The sequence below is a fragment of the Geotrypetes seraphini genome, chromosome 3 (assembly GCF_902459505.1).
Source record: "Geotrypetes seraphini chromosome 3, aGeoSer1.1, whole genome shotgun sequence".
NCBI classification, from domain to species: Eukaryota; Metazoa; Chordata; class Amphibia; order Gymnophiona; family Dermophiidae; genus Geotrypetes; species Geotrypetes seraphini.
In genome coordinates this window covers 3,321,421-3,348,735 of record NC_047086.1, presented here as the reverse complement: position 1 = coordinate 3,348,735, position 27,315 = coordinate 3,321,421, and the positions used below count along the sequence as shown (strand labels likewise).

General features: G+C 44.3%; 1 protein-coding gene across 1 annotated transcript in view; it reads right to left on the bottom strand.

The window, feature by feature from the left end:
- LAMA4 (laminin subunit alpha 4) overlaps nt 1-27,315 on the bottom strand; it is a 175,758-nt gene that overhangs the window by 85,564 nt on the left and 62,879 nt on the right. The window contains exons 9-17 of the mRNA XM_033936948.1: nt 26,686-26,837; nt 22,284-22,394; nt 19,669-19,780; nt 11,076-11,240; nt 10,728-10,924; nt 9,250-9,366; nt 4,518-4,666; nt 4,085-4,226; nt 2,930-3,026 (exon numbers count right to left, since the gene is read on the bottom strand). Of these exons, the coding sequence (XP_033792839.1) occupies nt 2,930-3,026; nt 4,085-4,226; nt 4,518-4,666; nt 9,250-9,366; nt 10,728-10,924; nt 11,076-11,240; nt 19,669-19,780; nt 22,284-22,394; nt 26,686-26,837 (1,242 nt within the window). The remainder of the gene's footprint in view (nt 1-2,929; nt 3,027-4,084; nt 4,227-4,517; nt 4,667-9,249; nt 9,367-10,727; nt 10,925-11,075; nt 11,241-19,668; nt 19,781-22,283; nt 22,395-26,685; nt 26,838-27,315) is intronic.

Sequence of the window (27,315 nt, the reverse complement as noted above, 5' to 3'; positions counted from 1 at the left end):
GGTGATAATGTGGAGGAACTGAAAGAAATCTCAGTGAACTAAGCCAAATTGGCAAGTTAAAGAGTGATAAATCACCTGAATCAGATGGTATACATACCAGGGTACTGAAAGAACTCAAACATGAAATTTCTGATCTGCTGTCGCTAAAATTGTCCATAGTACATGAAGATTGGAGGGTGGCCAATGTCATGCCGATTTTTAAAAATGGTTCCAGGGAGATCTGGAAAATTACAGACTGGTAAGCCTGACTTCAGTGCCAGGCAAAATAGTGGAAACAATTATAAAAAATAAAATTGTGGAACACGTAGACAAGTATGATTTAATGAGAAGGAGTCAGCATGGGTTCAGCCGAAGGAGGTCTTGCTTCGCCAATTTGCTTGACTTCTTTGAAGGTGTGATTAAATATGTGGATAAAGGTAAGTCGGTTGATGTAGTATATATAGATTTTCAGAAAGCTTTTGACAAAGTTCCTCATGAGAGGCTCCTGAGAAAATTTAAGAGTCATGGGGTAAGAGGCAATGTTCAGTTGTGGACTAGGAATTGGTTATTGGACAGAAAACAGAGGATAGGGTTAAATGATCATTTTTCTCAATGGAGGAGAGTAAACAGTGGAGTGCTGCAGGGATTTGTACTGGGACCAGTTCTATTTAACATTTATAAATGATCTGGAAATTGGAACGACAAGTGAGGTGATTAAATTTGCAGATGACACTAAACTGTTTAAAGTTGTTAAAACACATGCGGATTGTGGAAATTTGCAGGCGGACCTTAGGAAATTTTTCTCTTCATTTTGCCTCTTCCCTCCACTGGAGTTCCTTTCTACCCTAACTCTTGTTAACCGTGTCGAGCTTTACGAATGTAGAGATGATGCGGTATACAAACCTAAGGTTTAGATTAGATTAGGAAGACCAAATGGCAGATGAAATTTAATGTGGACAAATGCAAAGTGATGCTCATTGGGAAGAATAATCCAAATCACAGTTACCAGATGCTAGGGTCAACCTTGGGGGTTACAGATCACTAACAATAGATCAGTAATTTCATGTTTGAGTTCTTTCAGTACCCTAGGATGTATACCATTTAGTCCAGGTGAATTATCACTCTTTAACTTGTCAATTTGACTTAGTACGGCTTCCAGGTTCACTGAGATTTCTTTCAATTCCTCCACCTCATCACCCTTGAAAACCATTTCTGGTTCAGGTCGATTTCTTATATCTTCTTCCATAAAGATCGAAGTAAAGAATTCATTCAGTCTCTCCGCTATGTCCTCATCCTCCCTGAGTGCCCCTTTTACTCTTGATCATCCAACGGTCCCACGGATTCCCTCACAGATTTTCTGCTTTTGATGTACCTAAAATGTTTGCATCTAACTTACCAGTGCTTATGTCTCTTCTTATTTTCTTCATTTGGATCCTTTTTGCATTCTTTAAAGAAAGTTTTCTTGGCTGAAATAATCTCTTTTACTTCACCTTTTAATCACATCGGCTCCTTTTTTTTAATACATGGACTACATCTGGTCTGGGCTTCTACAATGGTATTTTTAAACAACATCCATGCCTGGTTTACACTTCTGACCTTTTAGCTTCTTTTTAACCATTTCCCACTTGTTGCTGGATCAGTAGCATGGAATGTTGCAACTTGTTGGGTTTTGGCCAGCTACTAGTGACCTGGATTGGCCACTGTGAAAATGGGCTACTGAACTGGATGGACTATTGTTCTGACCCAGTAAGGCCATTCTTATGTTCTAGGTAAAGTATTTATCCACCATAAAAGCACTCAAGGAACTAAAATAGTTAGTATAATTATTGCTAACCCGTCAAAAGTGCACAGGACATTGGCGCTCTGACATTCCCACCCTGACATTTGTGCGCAGGACAAATGCACGCTGCCGCTTCTGCTGGTTTCAGGCCTTCCCCTTTGCGCTACACTAACAATTTCTCGCACTCTCGCTGGGGGGGGGGGGAACCTCCCCACTATACTGAAACCCCCTTAAGAGAGAAGAATGGAAGTTTTCAGTGTATTGGGGGGTTTGCCCCAATGGGAGGGCGAGGACTTGTAAGTGTAGTGGGAGGGGTTCCCCAAATCCCCCTCAGAATGCAAATGGGAAAGCCTCAAACCGGCAGAAGCAGCGGCGCGCATTTCTCCTGCGTGCAAATGTTGGGGCGGGATTGTTGGTGTGCCAATGTCCTCGTGCTTCCAGCGGTGAACCTAATAATTTCCTTGTAAATACTATTATGCACTTTACAGTAAACAGGTTTATTCCAGTACAACCATAGGTTGTTGAACACTGTCCTTTGGTAGCTTCTGGGTTGCAAGGGAGTTTTGCCACCGAGCCTTTCCACATTTTATCAGGTCCAAGTCCCAGAACCCTGATCCCAGGTACTAGAGGGCTCAGCACAACCCCCCACCCCCCAAAAAAAAAAAAAAACAACAACTCCTGAAATAAGCCTCTTGCAGGGCTCAGGCCAGGCCTCTGCTTACACTATTGTACCACTGCCATGTGGGCTACTCACTATCTTCTAGAGAAAGAGCTTGATGCCATAAAAAGAAGAAATCTAGGAACCTCATTTTATTCCCATTGGGAAAAGGAAAATTGCTAACAGAGAAGTCAACACAGTTTGACTTTTCTGCATTAAGTGTGAAGAAAAATGCAATCAGAGGTGAAACATATGTGGCAGGAATGTGGCAGGAATTTCTAATTAAAAAAGAGCTTTCAATTGCCTGTACATGTCATACCCTATGACTTCCAGGAGGTGGAGTTCTTTGGCACAAGGGTTGACATTGATTCATATTCCACATTATCTCAACACTAGCTTTACAAATGAGATTGAGATCAAATCCAACATAACCTGGCCTATGAGTGAAGTTCATTCCTGTCAGAATATGCATCAAATAAACATCACATTAGGGGAAATGCTTGGACACTCACTGCCATTGAAGGTGTTTTGGAGATCTATGGCTTCTTCAAGGAGCTGGTCACTTCTTTCTCTGTGATAATTAATTTGAGTGTCGATTCCTTCTACAGCCTAGATGTTCATATAAGAATATATTAGCAACCGTAGTAAGAAATGTTGTACATTGCTAAGTGTATTGCATTGTATTGGTTATTTATACAAAGCGAATCACAGGTTAACACACATAATAAATTTCAACATGCAAAACGAACAAACAGCAATATAAATCAAACAATAGAAAGCAGAAAAAATTGTCACACACAGCAAGACCCCAAATCAGGTGCATTGTGCCAAACCATCACTCCTAGAGAACACTAAACAAAGCACACAGTAAAATTGACATTAGTCCTTTATACAATAAGTTAAGAACCAAATTTTCTCCCAGACACTAACAGTAAAACCTCCACCCCTCTTTATCCCATGACACTGCCAACCCCATGAATACTCAGCTGGACAATGCCAGAGACAGGCCATGCAATAAAGTTACACATTATGGTAGGAGAGAAACTATCTTTCCTAGGGTTACTCTGCTTCATGACAATAGATATTTCAGAGTCAATATCAGCCAGTTTTTAAAAATTATTCGGGGTGCTGAACCCAACAAGGAGTTTGTTCAATGTTGGGGGTGCTCAAGCACCCACAGAGCTGGCTCCTTTGTTTTAGAGGAGTTTAGGGCTTGAGGCAAAGCTGAGGGTCACTAAAGAGAAAGAACCTAAGGCAATGGGAAATTGCTGTCCAGTGGCTTTCTCTTTCTAAAAGCAGTAAGCCAATCAGGGATTTCAGGCCTAACATTCTAAACCTATCCTCTTGGGTGTTTGAGGATGATAAACCAGTGAATATGGTGACTCATGGACGGTGCTAAGTCTTGGATGCATGGAGATGGAGGCCTAGTTTTAGAGAAGCCAGAACTCTCAGGGGGTAAAATGCATATTGTCTCAGCTTGACATAGAAACAAGATGGCAGATAAAGGCCAAATGGCCCATACGCAGTAACCATTATCTCTTTCTCTATCCCAGGCCCTCGTGAATTCAGACATAGTCACTGTCTCCACCACCTCTTCCAGGAGACTGTTCCACGCCTGTAATAATTTTTCGAGGAGCAAAGGCGGAGAGAAAGAGCACTGTACTCACATCGCTAACTCTGTATGCGGTGCTCAGGGCCAATCCTGCTGTCTTGTTTGCCTCCTCCACAAAGCCTGCGATATTTTCGTACACGTTGGACGCATTTAACGCCTTGCCAACCAGGCCATTTGTGTCCATACTCTTCAGGATTCTGTGCAGGGGACAAAGGAGCATAACTCCAGATTCCTATTTTGCACTGCTCTCAAAAGCATACCCAGGCAGCCCTTGGATACTACCGGGGCTTACCAGCTGAGGAAACTCCTGTCAAAAGCAAGGAGCCTACTGAAGCTCTTAACTGGTATCAATGCCCATTTAAAAAAACCACTTCAGCCCTTTGCTTTCCACCCCCAGAAAACTCTCGTTAGAAGCCATGTGTTATGGGGTTAAGAGCCATGCTGGGATTTGAACCCATGACTCTGTACTCACTTTCTGCCTCCCCTACCTGTGCAGCTTCTCCACTTGTCTGTTCAGCGCCTGTGCATGCTCTGTAGCTTGTCGGAGCAGTTCCCCATCATACTGCGACGTGTTCACGTGGTTCTCCAGCAACTTCTGCTTTGCCCCATCAATTTCTGCATAAAAGTCGGATGCATTCTGAAGAAGAAAAAGGAGCAGCTAGGTGAATATGAGTGGAGATAATCTCTCTCTCTCTCTCTCTGCTCCTGCTGTGACATGAGCAGTCTGGCCAATCATCAAGGCACAGCTCATCACAAGCTTCAGCTCAGCAGGGATTTTGTATGCGCTAATGTGAACACCGAAACAAAAAGCAGACTTAGATAAATCGATTGATGTGACAGTTTTGCATAATAGCCAAGAGAGACCATTATGGCATGTTGGGTTGGCACATGACAACGTGGCACTGCACATTGGACATGCAAGAGACGGTCCCTGCTCAGAAGAGCTTATAGTCTGATTATGACAGAACATAGAGCTCATGAAGGGAATTAGAGGGGGCTGAAGAGGTGGTAAGGGGACTATGAGGGGATGACAGACAGATATGTTGCTAGGGTTAGGATTTAAACGCAGCTTCAAAGAAGTGGCCTTTCAGCCTGCCAGAGACGGAGCCTGACGTAAGTTCCAGGCATGCGGCACAGCAAGGTAGAAGGGACGGAGATTGGAGTTGGCGGTGGAGGAGAAGGGTACCGACAGGAGGGACCTGTCTGATGAGTGGGGGTGGGGGTAGCTGAAGCGCTCTGTGGTTACTTCCTCTTGCCCTCTGGGGATAACGTAAGAGCCCATTATCCATTTGCATCATTGGCCAGACCAGGTTATTAGTACCTGGCCGAATCCCAAAGGTAGCAAGGCTCCCTATTGCTTAACCCCAGACATAGGCGTCTACCTTAACCTTTTCCTATCGTAATACAGTTTATGTTACGCTGGTTCCAATTGTAATTATTTTAGCAAAGTTTTGTATTATTCACCGTTATCATTTATGGCTATCTAATATAATAAAACGGTAAGCCGCGCATGCGCACTTCCTACGTGTGCGTCCGTTTTCCGTGAGCTGCAGCTAGGAAGTGCGCATGCGCGGCTTACGCTCTGGCCTCCCTACCGGCCAAAGTTTCTAAAGGCAGTACGGAGCGGCGGCGTCACCATACAACAGGCGGAACATGGCAAAAGAGACAGCCGGGACCGAAGGAGCCAACGGCAGAAATCTCAGCTCGGGGAGCCGCAGCTCAGCCTCTTCAGACCCCGCCGCTCTTCCTCTTCGGCCACCAGGCTTCTCTCACGCACCCATCGCTGCCGCTCCCATTTGCCTTTCAGACCGTCAGAAACAGGCCCCGCAGCCTCCCTCCTCTGAACGTTGTTTCCCCTGATTATCCAGCATCCAGCCCTCCCCCCCCGCCACCACTTCCTGTTTTCAGCGAGGCGGGGGGAGGGCTGGATGCTGGATAATCAGGGGAAACAACGTTCAGAGGAGGGAGGAGTATCGAAGCGCGAGCGAGCTGCGGAAGTGGTGGTGGTGGTGGTGGGCGGCCTCAGGTATGAGTTTGACGTTAGGATGGTGGGGTAGGAAGGCCTGAGAGTGAGCGTGCGCGCACAGGGAGGAAACGGGGAGAGACGCGCTGGACTGACAGGGGTTGGAGAAGCGGAAGAGGAGAGACCGGTCGTGGGGGGCTCTTGGAGTGTGAGGCCAGCGAAAGACATGTGACACTCCCCCTGTGCTTCTCTCCCCCTTCTCCCCCGCAGAACAACTTCCGAAGAAAAACACAGTGCAACTTATTGAGTTCAGTAGATTTAACCTGCTGGACTTGGCTGATGCAGCATAAACACCAACCTCACCTTCTCCTCAAATTGACAGGGCTCATTCACTACCCAAATACCTCCCTTCACACTCATCCAGTATGCTTCCGACCCAGACTCCTCCCCTCCTACTCGCCAATGTCTTAGCAAACTCACTAATCATTCCTTACTGCCTCTCCCACTAATTAATGTTCCCACTAACCCAATTCCGTTCCTCTCTCCATCTGATTCACACTCTTCCAATCCCTCCATCCACACTTATTTTCCAACCACTACTCCTGATCAGACACTCTCTCTCAGTCTGATCCAGATTCTCTACTGCCCTGGTTCCATGTGACACACACACTTCAAAACTGTTTCCCATCCTAGACTGCTGTGACATTCACTCAATTGCTCTTTCCTTCCACTGCTCTGACAGACACCAAAACTATCTTCCTCCTCCCATCCAATTCATTTGTTTCCCAACTTCTCCCTCAGTGACCACTTTCAAAACTCTACCCTCACCCACCCATAAGCATCCTTTCTTTTACTGTATCTCCCCCAACTTCCCTGCTCCCATTCCACCCCCAATCTGGCACACTTATTCACCCGACTGCCACCTTTCCTAGGATTCAGCACACTCAATTCCTAGCCACTTCACTCCTCCTCACGGATCTGACACAACTGCACAAGGAAATGGAGGGGGAGGGAATGCTGATGTGGCTACTGCACAGGGAAGTGGAGGGGGGAGAGAAATGCTGCTGCATAGAGGGCAGGGAGAGAGACAGATAGAAAGAAAGGCAGATAGTGGGAGGGAGGGAGACAGAAAGAAAAGAAGAAAGAGACAGGGGCAGGGAGAGAGACAGAAAGAAAGAAAGACAGTGGGAGAGAGAGACAGAAAGAAAGACAGACAGATATATATTCTAGCAGGGGGGAGATAAAACAAAGGGAGAAGGGCTGCTGCTGGATAAGAGGAGCAGTGAAGGGGTGGTGGTGGACACAGGGGAGGTAAAAGGAAGGCATAATGGACAGGGGGAGCAGAAAAGGGATGGTGGTGGACAGCCAAGGAAAAAGAAAAAAAGAAATACAGAAAGCGGCTAAGGAGAAAGAGAGAGAGAAAGAAATAAAGACAGACAGACACACATATATTCTAGCACCCGTTAATGTAACGGGCTATAAGACTAGTTGTAAACATAATGTAAATAAGTCATAAGTCTGTAAATTCAAATATTTTGTGTTCCTGGCTATTAGTATGGGACATACGATGGCAATGACATTTTTGGAATGTCCCGTCATCCGGGGCACACGATAGGAAAAGGTTAATAACAGTTTATGGAGTCCACCTTTAGGAATTTGTCTAAACATTTTTAAAACCAGGGACACTAACTTTTTTAAAAAAATCATATCCTATGTAGCATTAACATCTACTATGGGGGAGGAGGATGCTATCAGAACTGGGACTGATTTAGCTTCCAGGAAATTTCAATGCTCTGTGACAGTCAAGGCATAATTCTTACCCCCCCAATTTGATGACACATTTATGAGAAAATACTTGTTCACACAACATGTAATTAAACTCTGGAATTTATTTCCAAAGAATGTGACAAAATCAGTTAGCTTAGCAGGGTTTAAAAAAGGTTTGAATAATTTCCTAAAAGAGAAGCCCATAGGCCATTATTGAAATGGCTTGGGGAAATCCACTGCTTATTCCTAGGGTAAGAAGCATAAAATCAGTTTTACTACTTGGGATCTAGCTAGGTATTTGGGACATGGGTTGGCCACTGTTGGAAACAGGATTCTGGGCTTGATGGACCTTCGGTCTGTCCCAGTATGGCAAGTTCTTCTGATCCTTTCAAGTCCTCTGTGATTCCATCATTACAAAAGTATGAAGGGCATTCCCAGACTTCTGGTAAGAAAGGACTTAGCAACTCATATGCAGTGCATCTGAACTGTCACTTTTATTGTCTTTGTTTTGATTCTTGCATTAAAAAGAATCTGTCAAACAGAGTATCAAGAACACTTTGCGAGGACAGTGAGAGCTTCCGTCTCTCCTTAACTTGTGGCCCAAGTTCACTCCCTGGATTCTTACAGTCAGGCAGAGGAGTGGCAAAGCCTCAAGTCTCTACATACACTTCAAACAACGACAACTAATTCAAGATTCAAGGGAGACTTTACACTGGGCGAAACTAACTAAGCCCAAAAGCTGCATCTCCCTTCCCCCCTCCCCAAGTTCTTTCAGCATAGGGTTATCATATGGCTCTAGAAAAAGGACGGATTGAGTTTGAAAGCAATGGAAGTAAAGAAGACAGTTTGAGACATCCGGATATATTCTAACCCTACCGATATATCTCCCAAGGGTTCATGGAAGTAAAACCCGGATGTCTCAATCCATCCTCCCTTATTCTGGAGTCATATGGTAACTCTAATCCACACAGTCCACCACAAAGCAATTCCACTACACACACATAACATAAGGATTTATTTCTAAACTGCAGTTACCGTGAAGTTCAATGCAGTTTACAAAGACTAATGATAGATCTGTTAATATTAAGAGCTGAAAAACTACGAGAACAAGAAAGTCTATAATGAAGATAAGAAATGGATGTCAATAAGAGTTGCTTATAATCTTTGTCCCATAAAGCAATTTGATAAGAGAGAGTTTTATCGTGATATCTTTTGGATGGTGGAAAGACAAAGAAAGCTTTAGTACTATGTGAATAATGTGTAAAAAAGTAACATAACAAATCTGTCAAGTAAGAAGGAACCAATAAAGACATCCCAATTTACTGGGGGTCTCTGGTTTTTCAGGAGACATGCTATCACAAAGGTGTACATCTCCTCTCTACACTATAATGGTTGGTCATGTGCTATTGAGGGTCTTGAAAGGATCCTTCTACAAACCCTGATCTGAACAGAGCGGGTTAACCGCTGTAGATGCCAAATGCAACCCCTACCTTTATAACTTCATTTAGTTCATCGGTGATCAGCTGCGACTCCGTCAATATGACTTTCGCCATTTGCATGGTCTCATTAACAGTTTCTACTTCTTCCATCAAAATTTCTTGTTGAATCTGAATGAAAAAAAATCAGGATCTCCATTTTAGAGCTAAGACCAAGACCAGGATATGGAATTTCCTTGGTGATCACGACAGTGAATAGGGAAGTCTCCCTGGGGTTTAGGTTTGGGATTGGTGACACCTTCCAGAGGATCAGAATTGGAAGTGTCGGGAACGTCCTAGATTCTCCAAGCTATGATTGGCTGAATTTCTTTAGGGCTTAGAGTGTGATTAGGGGGATCTTCTGAGCATTCAGAACTACGATTGGGAGAATCTTTCAGGGACTCAGGGCTAGGATTAGGGGTAGGGATGGATTTTCTACTACTACTTATCATTTTTATAGCATTACCAGACATACACAGGGTTGTACATTAACATGGAAGAGACGGTCCCTGCTTAAAAGAGCTTACCATCTAGTTGTGACAGACAAACAGGACAAAAAGGATAAATCTATACATGCTTATCTAGGGAAACCTCCCAGAGTCTCAGACTTGTTCTCAGAAGGATCCTCCCAGGCTTTCAGTACTGTACTGGGGGAATCTTCCAAGAACTTCAGGTTGGGATTAGGAGACTTATCTTCTTACTCAGAGATGGGACAACAGACTCTTCTGAGTGGTATTAGAACTGAGACTGAGATTTTACTTCAGGATCCTCCCAGGGGTGAGGTTTGGGATGGCTGAAATCTCACAACTGTAGATAGGGATGGAATAACTTATGGACACTGAGTATGAAGAAGAGTCTTTCACATAGAGAGGCACAATCTGAATAGTCTGATCCATGAGAAATGATGTCAAAGTCTTGTTAATTGTGTCTGGATTGGAAACATCAGTCTGTGGTTTTGACACTAACTAAACTAAACCTTAAGTTTATATACCGCATCCTCTCCATAGAGATGGAGCTCGGCATGGTTTATAGGAACTTTAATATAAGGAAGGAAAAACATAATAAGAGTTAGTGATTATAAAGAGGGTAGCGAGATTTACATTTTTGAGAATAGCCAAGTTTTCAGATGCTTTTGGAATAATTGGAAGGAGCCCAGATTCTGCAGCAGGGCAGGAAGGTAATTCCAAAGCTCAGTGATTTTGAAGAAAAATTTTTTGGGGCTCTTTATGATATTTGGGGTGGAGCTCTTAAGTTGATTGGAGGAAAGGCTTATTAGTCAGATCAGCAAATCCCACTTCTCCACCTTGGGTAGGTCACTTAACCCTTCATTGTCTTAGGTACAGCATAGATTGGTCGCCTACATGGACAGGGAAATGACATATGTACCTGGGGGAAAGGTTGCCTTGAGCTTGGATTTGGAAAAAAAGCAGTAATTCAATCTAAACCCTAAACTGAAACTCCACTGGGGGATGTGTACCACACCCTCAGTGTACCTCTTTCTCCTGCAGTCTGTTTGCGTTTTCCAGAGTCTTCTCTTGCGTTTCATCAATGTGAGCCAGTGCCTGGTGCAGAGCATCCTGCAGATCCCCCAGCTTAGCACTGAGCTCATCAAAGTTCTCCTGAATCAGCGGGAAGAAAGCCAGAGTCTCGTTCTGCACCAGCTGCCAATCATCCAGCACACGAAGGAACACTGGGTCAATACAAAGCAGAACAGGGAACGTGTAAGGTCCAAGACAGCAAGAGAGAGAGAGAGATTGGTGTTTGCAGCTTGAAGCTCCTGCATGTGCTGAAGGTATTAGAAGAGTATAAGGAAGTCTAGCAGAAATGTAGGTGTTACTCACACTCTTTGGCTTTTCCAGCCTCTTCCTCTGCAAGGTTCTCCTGATAAGTGAGCTCAAGAGCTCTCATTTCTCTAAGAATCTCTTCAGCTTCAGCCAACTTGGGCAGAACATCCCCGGGGGTCACCTCGTCTAAGCTCACATAGTACTGTAACTTGTCCATGGTCTCTGAGGACGAAAAAAACCCCAGGCCTTTCAGTGAAGCCAGATAGTCAGATTAGATGATGAAGAGTAAGAGTAACTCACTGTTGAGAGAAGAAGGCTGAGAGCCAGGAAAAACCAAGTTATTACCTGTAGCAGGTGTTCTTCTTACCCAGCAGGAAGCAGATGGGTACACCATCCAATGGAACTTGCGCAGGGAAAGGTCCTACCCTGAATGAGTGTAGGCTCCCATTTCCCACCATTGTGCAGAACCTCCCCAGTCTTTGGCACAACTCCTAGGAAGGTGGGCGAGTGTTTGAGGAGTTGTATCCTGCAGTCCATGCAGAACAGTTTCTCTAGGAAAAGAACTTGGTTTTCTCTGAGGACAAGCAGGATGCCATGTCCTGGGACAAAATATATGAAAAGCACTAACAGGCAGACACTGAAACCTGTTTTTGAAGACAACGAGCCTTTTGGTTTTCTAGATTCCTTGTGGGAAAATAGCCTGGAAATGAAGAAAATGGTCCTGTGGGTGATGGGGTTGGATTCTAAACCTCAAAGGGATTCTGGGGAACAAATTGCCAAACCTACTGTCACATCAGATGGAATCCCTTTTTAAAATAACTGAAGAGCATGTTGCTACTCGGTAGATCTTGATAGAGGCCAATCTCATAGAAACAGAGATAAATGAAGGCCAAGAAATATCAAAGAACAGACAAGTTATGGATGGACCGTTCAGGTGTTTATCTGCCGTTATTTATTATGTTACTTTATGGTCTATCTATTCTGCCCAACCATGCCATCCACTATCCCCTCATCTCCCTTAGACATCCAACATACTTGTCACAAGCTGCCTTGAATTCAAATACACTCTTCATCTCCACCAACTCCCCCAGAAGGCTGTTCCAAGCTTTCACCACCCTTTCAATGCAAAAATATTTTCTGAGATTACTTTCACCTTCATCCTATGCCACCTCATTCCAGAGTTTCCTCTTAATTGAAAGAGACTCATCTCATGTGCATTTAAGCCAGGTGGTATTTAAACATCTCTGACGAACGTCAGCAAGAAGAGAAGAAAGTCCAACAGGTCTGCAGTGAAAACCAGGGAACTGCAGAACAGATGAACTTGATGCAGGCACTTTATTGAATCAAACAGTCCAGTCCAGTCCAGTCCAGGGGAAAGTTCCCCTGGATTGGAAATTAGCAGAGACTGTGAATTATAGACCGGTGAGTCTCATATTAATAGTGTGCAAACTCATGGAAACACTAATTAAAAGCAAATTGGACACGATCTTGAATGAAGGGAATCTTCGGGATCCCAGTCAACATGGATTCACCAAGGGTAGGTCCTGCCAATCCAATCTCATCAGCTTCTTTGACTGGGTAACAAGAAAGTTGGACTTGGGAGAGTCTTTGGACGTCGTGTACCTGGACTTCAGTAAAGCTTTTGACAGTGTCCCACACCGCAGGCTGCTAAGCAAGATGGAATCGATGGGGTTAGGAGAGACACTAACTGCATGGGTCAATGATTGGCTGAGTGGCAGACTTTAGAGGGTGGTGGTTAATGGTACCTTCTCTAAAACATCGGAGGTGACCAGTGGAGTGCCGCAGGGCTCGGTCCTGGGTCTACTCCTTTTCAACATATTCATAGGGGATCTGACTCAAGGGCTTCAAGGTAAAATAACACTATTCGCCGATGACGCCAAACTATGCAATATAGTAAGTGAATGCAGTTTACAGAATTATATGGCGCAGGACCTGCTTATATTGGAAAGTTGGTCCTCAACCTGGCAGCTAGGCTTCAATGCTAAGAAATGTAAGGTCATGCACCTCGGAAGCGGAAATCCATGCAAGACGTACTTCTTGAACAGAGAAACTTTAACTAGGACTTCAGCAGAACGAGATTTAGGAGTAATCATTAGTGCAGACATGAAAACTGCCAATCAAGTGGAGAAGGCTTCATCTAAGGCAAGGCAGATATTGGGTTGTATCAATAGAAGTTTCGCCAGCCGAAAGCCTGAAGTCATAATGCCGTTGTACAGCGCCATGGTGAGACCTCATCTGGAGTACTGTGTGCAATTCTGGAGGCCACATTACAGTAAAGATGTGCGCAGAATTGAATTGGTTCAGCGGACGGCCACCAGGTTGATCTCGGGGCTCAAGGGTCTCTCGTACGAAGAGAGACTGAACAAATTGCAGCTCTACACTCTCGAGGAACGTAGGGAGAGGGGAGATATGATCGAAACATTTAAGTACCTCACGGGACGTGTCGAAGTGGAAGATGATATTTTCTTTCTCAAGGGACCCTCGGCCATAAGAGGGCACCCGCTCAAACTCAGGGGCGGAAAATTTCATGGCGACACCAGAAAGTATTTCTTCACAGAGAGAGTGGTTGATCATTGGAACAAGCTTCCAGTGCAGGTGATCGAGGCAGACAGCGTGCCAGACTTTAAGAATAAATGGGATACCCATGTGGGATCCCTACGAGGGTCAAGATAAGGAAATTGGGTCATTAGGGCATAGACAGGGGGTGGGTAAGCAGAGTGGGCAGACTTGATGGGCTGTAGCCCTTTTCTGCCGTCATCTTCTATGTTTCTATGTTTCTAAACATTAAGGAAGCAAAATTATAGATATACAATTTGCTGAGCGAGAATATACGGTATACAGATTGGAAGAAATTTCCAAGTCTGCTAGTCAATTTGATAGAGTGGTTTTGGTAATGACAGCTCCAGAATTATAGTAGTCACAACAACTAATAAACTGGTGGACTTAAGGACTTCAGTCAGCTCCAAGTATGAAGCCAAGGCTCATTTTCAATCCAAAATACCTAAGACACATTCACCATTCTGGGCATGTGGCTTAGAGAAAAATGTTAAAGGATGATTAATTGGTTAAGATGAAAATCTGATACTAGTTTAGGAATCAACTCTTGAATGAGCGTACAGAGCTACCTTGTTAAACAAAACATGCCAAGGGATATCTCGGGGGGGGGGGGGTAGGGGGGGTAGGAGAGATTTGGCATCCCTCCTGTTGGGGGACGTATCGAGTTGATGGTGGCAGGAGGAATTCGGCATTCCTTCTGCTGCAGACATTCAGGGGTGAGGGCTTCTTGCAGGAGAGAGTGGGCTTCCCTCCTGCCGATCGGCATTTTGCTGGCTTACATTTCAGGAGTTTATCGCCACTGGTAAGTCATTTCACATTTTTATTGCCAGAAAGAAAAAATGAGGACCAAAAAATTACGCCAGGTGTGTGCGGATCGCCAGACTTGATGAACCAAAGGTCTGATCTGGAGATGGCAGTTCTTATGTTCAATAATGGTAAATGAAAAGCCAGAAAATCTCTCAACCTTATGACCATCTCCTTGATGAATTCTCCTCGAAAGCTGTTGATGCCAATTAGAGAATGACACGGTGACAAAATTCATCACCGTTCCCATCCCCGCGGATAACCGCAGGAAATAATCCCATGTCATTTTCTAGTATCTATTTCAACCTCGGTCCTTCTACACCAGCATTCTTCAAAGCAAAGCTTGAGGGTCAGTGGTTGTAGCCATTCATATTCTGATTCTTCCCTCTCTCCTTAAAGAATGACATGAAGATGGTTTCCCGCGGTTATCCGCGGGGACGGGAACGGTGATGAATTTTGTCACCGTGTCATTCTCTAATGCCAATGTTAAAGCAGGAACAGGAGGTGAGACCACATCCTCCTGTGTCACCTCAGAAATAGTTGTGGCTTGGCTTAGGTCTTTGGAGTAGTGGACCTCTATCCAGGGGCACGTTGAAGACATGGCAGTGGCCAGTACCTTGTTCTTGACATGCTTTCTGATGAGGCTTCATGATGATGGTCACTCATTTATAAGGTCTAAATATCCAGCTTATTCTCAGAAAAAAGCTTAAGTTCAATTTCTCTTCTCCTACTTAATCTCCTTGTGATCTTGGATAAGTTCATTGCTTTAAATATAAATTTCAGCTCTCATAATATCCTGCATTGACAGTGTAATGCACATTAATGCTGAGCTATGGGGAGAGGGGAATTGTATAAGGAGCTTTAGGAAGCAAGAATGCATTTAAATGTCATAGTAACATAATAAATGACAGCAGATAAAGACCGGAACAGTCCATCCAGTCTGCCCATAAGTTATACCCAATAAAAAATACATGATTCGATTAACTTGTCTCTTCTTTGATATTTCTGGGCCGTAGACTGTAGAGTCTGGTATTGTGCTAGTTTAAAAATGCTGAAGTTGCCGTCCATGCTCATTCCAGCCTATCCAACCATCCCGTTGTTTGCAGGACATCTACTGTAAAGTCTGGCCAGTAACATCCTCATGTTCCAAGTTAGTGGAGTTCTCATGGATGCCCTCCCCAGCCCATCCTACACCGAATCACCATCTATGGGGCACAGACCGTAAAGGTCTGTCCAAACTGGCCTTAGTTCTTTAATTTACATCCTTTGTTTTCCAATTAGAGATCCTCTATTTTTATCTCATGCTTTTTGAATTCCATCACCGTTTTCCTCTCCACCACTTCCTTCGGAAGGGCATTCCTGGCATCTACCACCCTCTCCGTGAAGAAGAATTTCCTAACCTTGCTCCTAAATCTTTCTCCCTGTAACCTGAAAGTATGCCCATGTACCATTTACTGGTGAACACATAAGCACTCAAATAAGCTGTTTCTAGCTGACTGCTTTTCTGTAAGTTTGCGCCAGTATTCAATGGCACGTATTTTGCAGATGGACATTCACATGGGTGGCTGGGACTGGAACCATTTATTCATGCATGCACAAACATCCTATATGTACTATAAAGTGAGCAAGCTCTGACTGTGATCTTGAAAACAGCTCTAATGATTCTAATGAAATGGAGTCAATTTACAGTTTTTGGTGTGTGAAAGTGATTTAGCTAGGTCTGGAGTTTGGCAAAATTAATTTGGGAGGGTCAAACAGGGGATTTTTCTTATGCTCCCTCCTCCCCCTGCAACCCATTGGTCAGATAAGGAAGCTTAGCCAGCCAATAGGCTACAGAGAAAAAGAGGACTGAAGGCTGCTAAGCAGGTTGCTAAAGCACCGTCTCTGTGTGTACTGCTCCTGCTTCCTCCTGCATCCCATTGGTCAGACATTCCTAAGGAAACTTAGCCAGCCCATTGGCTGCAGGGAAGAATAGAACTGAAGGATGATGTATCATAACATATTGGTCCTGTCTCCTCTGCAGCTTATTGGCTGTCTAAGGCAGTGTTTTTCAACCGCTGTTCCGCGGCACACTAGTGTGCCGCGAGATGTTGCCTGGTGTGCCGTACGGTCAGGGCCGCCATCAGGGCAGTACCACCAGTCTAGGGAGAGGGGCGGTCCGCCCCACGTGGACAGGAGAGAGCTGGACGGGGGACCCGCGGAGTTCAATACATCTCCAGCCGCGAGGCTCGTCTTCTGTTCCTGCCTGCCCTGCAGCTAACATATAGCCGATCGCAAGCGTTCCCCGATGTCAGCGCTGACGTCGGAGGGAGGGCTTAAGCAAAGCCTGCCCTCCGACGTCAGCGCTGACGTCGGAGAATACTTCCGTTCGGCTATTTGTGCGCGGCAGGGCAGGCAGGAAGCAGAAGACAAGCCTCGTGGCTTGAGCTTCGTTTTGCTGAGAAAGTTGCAAAGATGGGCTGGGAGGCAAACACGGAACACAAAAGGGGGGAGGGAGTGCGTTTTGGACACAAGGCATGAACTTGGGAGAGAGGAAGGGAGGGAAAGAGATGCTGAGGTGGGGGAGGGAATGGGTTTTTGGACACAGAAGAAATGGACTTGGGAGAGAGGAAGGGAGGGAAAGAGATGCTGAGGTGGGGGAGGGAATGCGTTTTTGGACACAGAAGAAATGGACTTGGGAGAGAGGAAGGGAGGGAAAGAGATGCTGAGGTGGGGGAGGGAATGCGTTTTTGGACACAGAAGAAATGGACTTGGGAGAGAGGAAGGGAGGGAAAGAGATGCTGAGGTGGGGGAGGGAATGCATTTTTGGACACAGAAGAAATGGACTTGGGAGAGAGGAAGGGAGGGAAAGAGATGCTGAGGTGGGGGAGGGAATGTGTTTTTGGACACAGAAGAAATGGACTTGGGAGAGAGGAAGGGAGGGAAAGAGATGCTGAGGTGGGGGAGGGAATGAGTGTTTGGACACAGAAGGCATGGACTTTGGAGAGAGGAAGGGAGGGAAAGAGATGGTTGTGTACACGGGGAATAGAAGAAAGGAGAATTTTTGGTCATAGGGAGGGAGTGAGGTACAGATAGTGGCATACCAGGGTGGGGGGGGGGGCGGACTGCCCCACCCCGGGTTTACGTCCCAAGGGGGTGCACAGCTGGCCACCCTCCAGTGTTGTCCCTAGGCCGGCAAACTGCGGCTCTTTAGCCACTTGAGTGCCACCGCCGCCAACGGTGTTGTTGGCGGTGGCAGCATGATAAAATACTTTCTTTGTGTTTATTTGATTCCTATTCAAGAGAATTACTTTATATATAGTCAATATAGGCACAGAGTTAAATTTTTTAACATTTTCTAATGGTGGTGTGCCTCGTGATTTTTTTCATGAAACAAGTGTGCCTTTGCCCAAAAAAGGTTGAAAAACACTGGTCTAAGGAATGTCTTGAAGAATACGTTAACAGCACAGAAGCCAAAACATCTACAGTGTAGGTAAGGGGTTGTCAGGGGAAGAGAGGCTGAGGGAAAAGACTGTGGGAAGGCATGGACAATGATACACAGAAAACTGCAGCCCATTGGTCAGACATTCCTATGGAAGCATAGTCAGCCAATAGGCTATGGGGAAAACCGGGACTAACCCAAACAACAACCCCATCAGAATCACACAACCCACTTTCCCAAGAAAGCTCGATCTTCCAGCAACAATGGCTTTCACCTGACTATGAGCTACGTATTGTGTAAGTATATGCATGCTTTCATAAACACAAACTTAGCAGGTGGGAGTTCACATGGGTGAAATCTGGGTCACACACATATCATCTCCCGACTCTAGCACGAGCTCTATGGTGTGTAAACACTTGCGTGTGGGTATACTCTTGCAAACAGCAGTTCATTTACAATGGTAGGGAATGTATCTCATTACTAGGAGCACAACGGAAAAAAGAAAGGCATTAAATCCTAAAGTCTAATTGTTAAAAGTTAAACCAAGTCTTTGTATTGACCTTACAGACTTCGGCCCTGATTTTAGAAGCGTTTTCACATGTAGCTTGCGTATATGTGTAAATGGTGATTTCAGAAAGTCACTCACTATTCACAAGTGCAAATCCACACCATGCAGATGATTTTCAGGGGGTGTGGTTTGAGCAGGAGCTGGGGGGGGGGGGAGAGGGGGAAAGAAATCTGCATTTACAAAGAGAATACATTTGTAAGGAAAAAATTTTCCTTTCTGGTTGTATACCAGCTCAGAGGGTCCAGAGAAGAGCGACTAAAATGGTTAAGGGGCTGGAGGAGTTGCCGTACAGCGAGAGATTGGAGAAACTGGGCCTCTTCTCCCTTGAAAAGAGGAAACTGAGAGGGGACATGATTGAAACATTCAAAATACTGAAGGGAATAGACTTAGCAGATAAAGACAGATTGTTCACCCTCTCCAAGGTAGGGAAAACGAGAGGGCACTCTCTAAAGTTGAAAGGGGATACATTCCGTACAAACGTAAGGAAGTTCTTCTTCACCCAGAGAGTGGTAGAAAACTGGAACGCTCTTCCAGAGTCTGTTATAGGGGAAAACATCCTCCAGGGATTCAAGACAAAGTTGGACAAGTTCCTGCTAAACTGGAACGTACGCAGGTGAGGCTGGACTCATTTAGAGCTCTGGTCTTTGACCTGGGGGCCGCTGTGTGAATGGACAGCTGGGCACGATGGACCACTGGTCTGACCCAGCAGCGGCAATTCTTATGTTCTTAAAATGATTGTTGCTTTTTTCCGGGTCTCACTGCATCTGGGTAGGTAGGCCCCCTGAAGAAAGCCACAGCATGATGACTGAAACGTCGATTCTACCTACCCAGACATGACGGAAGCCTAAGAGAACACATTTTAAATTGAGCTTGTTACCTGAGGGATTAAGGGAGTTGGCCTCCTTAATCCCCTAATGATTGACTTCTTCCTCAAAAATGAGACCAAGTTACAGTTGCAGAACCACTGCTTAACTGGTGACACTTGCAGCCATACATTTGTAAATAAGGCAGCAACATAAGGAAGCACAGCACGAACCCATAGAAGTTGAGAAAGCGACACTTCCACCTGGAAGCTGCTGGGACCTGTCATTCATTTTACCCACGTCTGTTTCTCAAATAGTGGCTCCTGCTGGACACAGAGTCTTCTCTAAAATATCTCTGGAATTCTGTATGTCCCGACCTTAATATCTCAATTCTGTCTGACTCACTCTTGCTTTTACTTGTCTTTTTGCCGGTGTTTCCAGCTCCAGCAATATTTCCAAAGCTTGGGCCCTTCTTACCTTGGATGCTGTCCCACACATTGTTGACCAGTTGTGTGGCATCCCTGGCTCGCTTCTGGCTTTCTAGGGTTCGTTGCTGGATTTGCAAACCTTGAGTGGTTATGTTGTCTCCCTATAAGAAAGCAGTGCCAAGATTACACATTTTCACTGTGTGTGTACATCTCATAGGTACAGTATATGTAAAGGTGTGAGGCTTTGGGCAGGATTCACTAAAGTCCCAAAATCCATCCTATTCGTATCCTATCCGTTTCCGAGTCAGTACAGCTTGTCCATGCAAATGATCCAATCGTAAACACGCCGCTATTAGCGCTGAAACATCAGTCATCGCACGTGCACACTGTATCCTGGTTGGTTTAGAAGCTCATAATGCATGCGCTAGCTATTTAGGAATTTACTGTGTAGAAATGGGACGTGGTTTAATCACGGACGTCATTAGCGGGCTCTGAATGCGCCTACCGCAAGGAAGGGGGGAGGGATAGCTGGCCCATAAAAGTTTTATTTTATTTTTGTTTTTTTTGGTTATTTGGAATTGATATTTGAAATGTACAATGCGCAAGGAGAGTACAGGGTTAATCTGTGATTTTCTCGCAATGCGCATTACAAATATAAGATTCACTCCCGTGCTCGCTAAGCACATTCCAAAAAAGAAAAAAAAATTATTTCTAACGTTTATGTACATGAAGGTTTACATATATTTAAAAGTTTTGATCTATTTATGATTTTTGGAGGGGTAGATATATATTTTTGATGCCCGTGTTAGTTGCTAGGCAGAAATAGCCGGCGAGGATGTAAATGACTGGTCCTCAGCAATTGTAACTTTTTGGAACGGAAGGGCCAGTCGGTTTGGAGGAAATGGTTTCATGAATTGACGCATTAAGAAATTTACATGCATTTTTACTCATTTGCATGCGCTGATCGCATACGGTGCGGATAAGGTCTACTCTAGAGGGTGGTTAGTGACTCAAGCCGGGGTTGGAAATTGAGCACAAACCAAGCGGTACACGATTGGTTTGCTTAGTGAATATAGCCTTTTGTTGGCTTTATATATCATCAGACAGTTTTGTATTACAAGCTTATATTCACACCTACTTCAAATGGGACTAGGAGGGACATTTGATGAAGTTACAGGGAAATACTTTTAAAACCAATAGGAGGAAATTTTTTTCACTCAGAGAATGGAATGTGTTGCCAGAGGTTGTGGTAAAAGCAGATAGCTTAGCTGGTTTTAAGAAAGGTTTGGACAAGTTCCTGGAGGAAAAGTCAATAGACTGCTATTGAGAAAGACATGGGGGAAGCCACTGCTTGCCCTGGATCGGTAGCATGGAATGCTGCTACTCCTTGGGATTTGGCCAGGTACTAGGGACCTGGACTGGCCACCGTGAGAATGGTTCTACAGGGCTTGATGGACCATTGGTCTGACCCAGTAAGGCTATTCTTATGTTCCTATGACTGTGTGTCTGTGTACAATATATTCAATAGTTTGTGTGTGTTTTTATTGACGTTTGTAATTATGTGATAGCGTTATATAGGATGATTGCTAAACGAGAGAAATTGGCTAGACCCATGTCAGCCTCGATTCAGACCTGAGTACGGAACGGAGACACTTCTTGTGTCCCTTTGTTGATGATCTGCACAGAAATCATGATAGGATCTGCCTCAATACTGGCAGAACAGGGATCTGTGGCGCAGTATGTACATGGTTCAAATCCTATTTGTCAGAAAGACAACAATCAGTTCTGTTCAGCAATTCCCTTGTGCACTGAACTGGGGGGTGCCACGGGGGTACTATCTGTCTCCCATCTTAAGCCTTTGATTGAGCTGCTTCTGTCAATGGACACAAAATTCTAGATCTAGGCCGATGATGTAAAACTACTCATTCCCTTTGAACCAGATCTACCCACACCCTTGAGTAAACTTACTGCTTGTCTAACCGCAGCTCAGGAATAAGCAAGCAACAAACAATGCCTGATCCCAAGCAAAACCTTGACTTCATACAGGCCAAAAGATATTTTGAATTCCCCCTAAAATCACAGGTCAGGAATCTCTGGTTACTGCTAGACTCATCACTGACTCTGATTCCGCAAATTCAAACTACCTTTAAAAACTGTCTCTATCATCTTTGGCAGCTAGGAACTCTTTTGAAAAGACAAGTCTGAGCACAGTGATCCATGCCATGATAACATCACGACTAGACTACTGCAATGCTCTGTACATTGATCTACTCAAAGAGAGTTTGCATCAGCTGCAACTAATTCAGAAGGCTGCAAGAGATTGGACCACATCATACCCTTCCTGCACAAACTACATTGGCTACCAGTATCTTACAGGGCTAAATGTAAATCTCTGTTTGATTTTCAAGGTCCTCAGACAAAATGGGCCAGAATACCGAAAGAGCAAGCTAACCCTTTATATACTTCAAGACCTCTGAGGTCCTCTCAAGGAGTATCACTATATGTACCCTTGAAAAGAAATTGTACAATGTGATACCCGCCAGCAAGCCTTCTGAAGAGTATCCTCCATACTATGGAATTTACTCCCAGAGAAGCAATGTCTAACTCCAGAATGCATCCTCTTTATGATCCCACACACAGTTCAGCTGTCACTCTCTTACTGACCTTTTGCTGCATGGCGTCCACTTCTCTCTGTAAGCTGCTCACTTTGGTCTCTGCTGTTGTAATCTCATGACTGCTCTGTTCCAGGTGAGACTGTTTCTCTGCAAGTTTCATCTGGAAAACAACGTTTCTTTAGGCAGATGTATGAGTTGTACATTTTCGGCCAAGACGCACAACCTAGACTACTTCACTTGTGCATAGAAGGGATGAGTGATTTTTAACATTTATATAACATCGGGGGTTGATGTATTCACTCTTTACCCGGAAACAGAGAAAGGGGAAACTGTCAGTACAGAGCACTTGGCCCTCTGTGATCAACTTACAGTTGTTCTGTCCTTTACCACCTCATTTGATTTTGAAACTTGTAACCCCTTCTGTTTCATGTCTTGCCAATTGAATTCTTGTATCTATAGGTCTTTTCCCTTGTTTTTAACTATTTCTTGTTTTGGTTTTTAAAATTGTGTATGATGTAAACCACTTTGATATTTAAAACGGTATATCAAGCTATAATAAACTTGAAACTTAGTACCATTGAAGGAATCTGATGCACAAGTGAAAGGAGACTCCAAAGGGGAAGACTTAGAAACTTTCTTCATGAAACGCCCCTTCCTGGTAGGTGAAGACACAAACAATCAAGCAATTCAGAAAAGAAAGTTTCCTTGGAGGCTGGAGGATGCTAACGACACACAGAGTGGCAGCATTTGACTCCTTTTGGTACTGAGAAGGTATTGGGGTGACATGAGTGGTTCTGAGCTGCTTTGGGCCTCTCCACCTTTCTCTCAGGTCTACCCAGCAGTTGGTCGCACCGTTCCTGTAGCTTCAGGGATCCCCAAGTCCTACCAGCTGAAGAAATGCAGAGCCCACTCCCAGCCAACAATGCTTGTAACATGATTTTTGTTCCTGGGCAGTAGGAAGGGTAATTTCCTAATTTCTCAAGCCTAAAAAGTATAGAAAATGTCTGTTCATTTTGATAAAACTTTGCTTTTGTAACCAGGGTAGTCAAATATTGCAAATTACCTTCTTTAAAATATGAAAATGATGAATTTTCATCTTTTCATTCTTATAAATTCATAAAAACCAACACATGAAACACAGTTAACATGTATTTATATTGAAGTTATACAAAGATGACCACAGATTTAGAAGTGAGTAGTTTTTCAAGATTTGCAATTATGTTGTTAGTCACTTTCATAAATCAGCCCCCAGGTGTAGTCTCCCATCATGTTCTCATTATGTTGTCCTTGGTAGCAGCATTCGAAGTCTCACCTTGCCTCACTGAGTATGCTTCCATGTTCTCCTTGAATGTCTCAAGATGAACATCAAGGACATGGACTTTGAGAAATATCCTACAGCCCATTTTACTGTAATTCTTCACCAGATTCTCAACCAACTCCATGTAGTTTTTGACCTTGTGATTGCCCAGGAAGCCCCGAATCACTGTGACAAAGCTGTTCTAAGCTACTGTCTCCTTCCTAGTTAGCTTCTTGGGAAATTCCTTGCACTACAGGATCATTTTTATCTGTGATCTGACGAAGACATCAGCTTTGGATTAGGAAAGATGTCTTGAAAGTACCTGAATGCTGCTGACTCTTTATCTAGGGCTCTGACAAATTGTTTCATCAGGCTCAATTTGATGTGTAATGGTGGCATCTGCACCTTCTGGGGGGTCAACCAGTGGTTCCCATTTGACGTTGTTTCTCCTCACAGATAACTCAGTCTGTTGTGGCCAGTCCTAACTTTGGTAGGTTGTCTTTGTGTTCATCTGTCCCAAAGGCAGAGATAGCAGGGAAACCTGGTAAAACTGCCTTGGAGAGACCCATTAGGAATGCTACCATTTTGAAGTGTCCGATGACCTCCCAGCCATAGTTCGAGGTACCTAGTAAGGTCCTGAAGCTGTTGTAATCTTCTTTGAGGTGCACTTAGTGAGCCAGTTGAAGAGATTGGTCCTGTTCTCGTTATGGAGAAGCGTGGCTTTGATGCTCCTGGATGAGCTGTCAATGAAGAGACGCCACAACTTTTGGGTTACAGGCAATTCCAACTGCCTGAAACAGACTGGTCACTTTGTGGTAGAAACAGAGCCCATCTTCACAGTAGGGATGGTGTGCTTCTTTTCAAAGGCCTTATTGTTGCCTCTCCAAACATAGGCCCTGTTTTACGGTAGAGGTTTCTACCATGGCCCAGGGTGCTAAATGCTCTGAAGCTGGTAAGGGATTCTATGAACGTTGGAGCATTTAGCACTCTACTGTGGCTTAGTAAAACAGCCTATCTCAGTTTCTGTATAGCATCCCTTAAGTCTAAGTCCCTCCTCTTCCCCTCCTTCTTTCCCCTTCCTCTTTGATCTGTCACCTTGAGCCTGTATAGGTATTTGCGACTCCCAAATGGAAGATTTGATTCGTTCTGGGGCTTCTGTAGGTGCTGTTTTATGGTGCGGGTTTATTTCTGTAGATCTGTAATTCTTCAAACTGTCTCTCCAATGTGTTCAAAATCACATCATTCAAATACTGTAGCATCAATGGTCCAGATTTCAGGATCAAATCCTCATGGCTTGGGATATGCAGTTCTTCCTTTCCAAGTATAAAGTAGATAGCAAAATATTAAAGATGTCTTTCAGAATTAGCTATAATCCCTGCTGTTTTCATATATCCATACTTTATACTTGGAAAGGAAGAACTGCCATGAGGATTTGATCCCGAAATCTGGACCATGTGATGCTACAACATTTGAATGAAGTGATTTTGAGAACATCTGGGAGAAAGTTGGATGAATTACAGATCTACAGAAATGCAATATCTATAGAAAGTGAAGTTCGGAGGGATTGAAGTAGGAGTTGTTTGGTTCAACCTATTAAACACCTGGTAAGATGATAGATCTATTTCGGAGGCTTTTCCTACCTTCATCATAAGAACTGGCACTGCTAGTTTTGCGCTAACTGGTATTAAGAAAACTCATAATGTTCCCCTTCTTTCTGAACAGGACTGATTGGCAGTTTTAAATCTTTGGATATCTTTTTATAAAGTTGAACGCCTTTTGCTGACGGATCCTTTTGCTTTCTCCATGCTTCAATGCAGGCCTGGACGAAATGCACAAGGGTTTCTCATTGACTATTTATGCACAGATACGAATTACAGTCAAACAAGTGTGGATACTTACCCTTCATTGCCATCTCAACCTGTGTGTCAACTTGCGTGTAATATATATTATAAGCCCAAACATTTAAGGGAGTAATCTTTTGATTAGGGCAATCTGAGTTGTTATGATTACTAAAGGACACACACGGTTCTGTGAAAGCTTCACCTGACAAATATTCCTAATTTCAAGGATGGTGGTTTGCAGGATCACTCATATCTTACACATTCTGCCAGGGGTATGTATAACTGTCGTCTTGCATTAGACAACCACTATGGGTGCCATTTTGTACACGAAGCCAGCTGACAGAAGTGAAGGGGGATTGCTTCTGCCTGGCAACCACTTTTTTGTACCCTGTTCCAATAAAGGTGTTATCAAGATCATCGATGCCTCCAAAAATTCATTTCTGGCTATGTCACTGAAGGACCTAAAGAACAGTGGCATGACTTCAGTGGGCATCCAAAAATGTATCTAGGTTACAGAATGACATGGGGATAAATTTCTCCCTGTCCCATGGGATCCATCTCCATCCCCGTCCCTGTTCCATGCCTGCAAGCTCTGTCCTCATCTGCACAAGCCTCGAACACCTATGATTTTAAAGATTTGAGGCTTGTGCAGAGGACGACAGAGCTTGCAGGGAAGGGACAGAACTCATGGAGACGAGACAGAGATAGAGAGATCTCGTGGGGATGGGAACAAATTTGTCCCTGTGTCATTCTCTAATTTGGTAAAGAGGCATGGCGAACCAAGTATAATCCCAAAACGATCACTACAACAACAGGCTTAGGAGAAAAGTGGAGTGATGGGGAAACTTAGTCAGAACCGAAACCCAGAAGCTGTGGACATTACTGCCAATTCTACAAACACAAAGGGGCTTGAGTGCTGGGGTTGTGGGAAGCTATTTGAATGTAGGGATACAGGATATCACTGTGGCAGGTTCTGGGGCATATTTGAGACAAATATGGAGGTACAGGTGTGGGAAAAGCACTGAGAGGGCCTGTAAAAGACAAGGGGGTGGGGACAAAGCGGGTTGGTGTTGGGTGGTACATGGGACTGGGTATCTACATAAAATGGGCAACAAATGCATGTAAATGTGAAGAATCTTCTCTGTACCACTTGGTCTTTACAACAATAAAGGTGATGAGGAAACCCACTCATTGCATGATGCATCTCACGGTCAAGCCAGGGTCTCTGGTCTTTCCAACTCTGGTTTCCTTTTCTAAGAGAAAGAGCTACAAGGAAGAGGGAGATGGGTGGAAGGGTCTGTCAAAGACTATACCAGAAGGTGGAAGGTGGTGGCATTCACTGCGTTCAGGCGTCTGTGGGCAGCAACTCCAGTGGAAACACTCAGTAGAGAGACTCGTGATTCCTCCATTGATGTACTCGATAACCTGAGGTCATCTATCAGATCCCAAATGCATTTATCACAAGCTGGAAAGAAACACAGACAAGAGGGAATCCTTTAGCTGTTTATCTTCAGGACCTGGTAATAAGTCATCATCACAGCTGGGGAAATGGGCTGAGACAGGGGCAGCGTCTCCAAATGGGCTAATTTTGCGCATACTTTTAAGCCAGGGGATGTGGTGTATGATCGCAGTCTCTCAAATTTACTGTAACACTCGCCCTAGTACTTGCTTCATACCAAAACGAGCTTCACTGTCCAGGTGCAGTTGATATACTACTAGTGCTACAGGCTATAGTGGCAGAAAAAATTATGGACCAAAAAACTGAGAAGGTCCTGGTGCAAAAAAAGTAATTTTAGCACAATTTTCTTTGCTCTTGAAAATCATGTTAACAAGTGGTGACACTGGGCACCTTGAAAAGAAGAGACCTCAGTTGGCCCCACACGGCGGTGCACAAGGCAGAGAGCTTCGGGTGCATTTCTCTGCTCCATGTTTCATTGGATAAT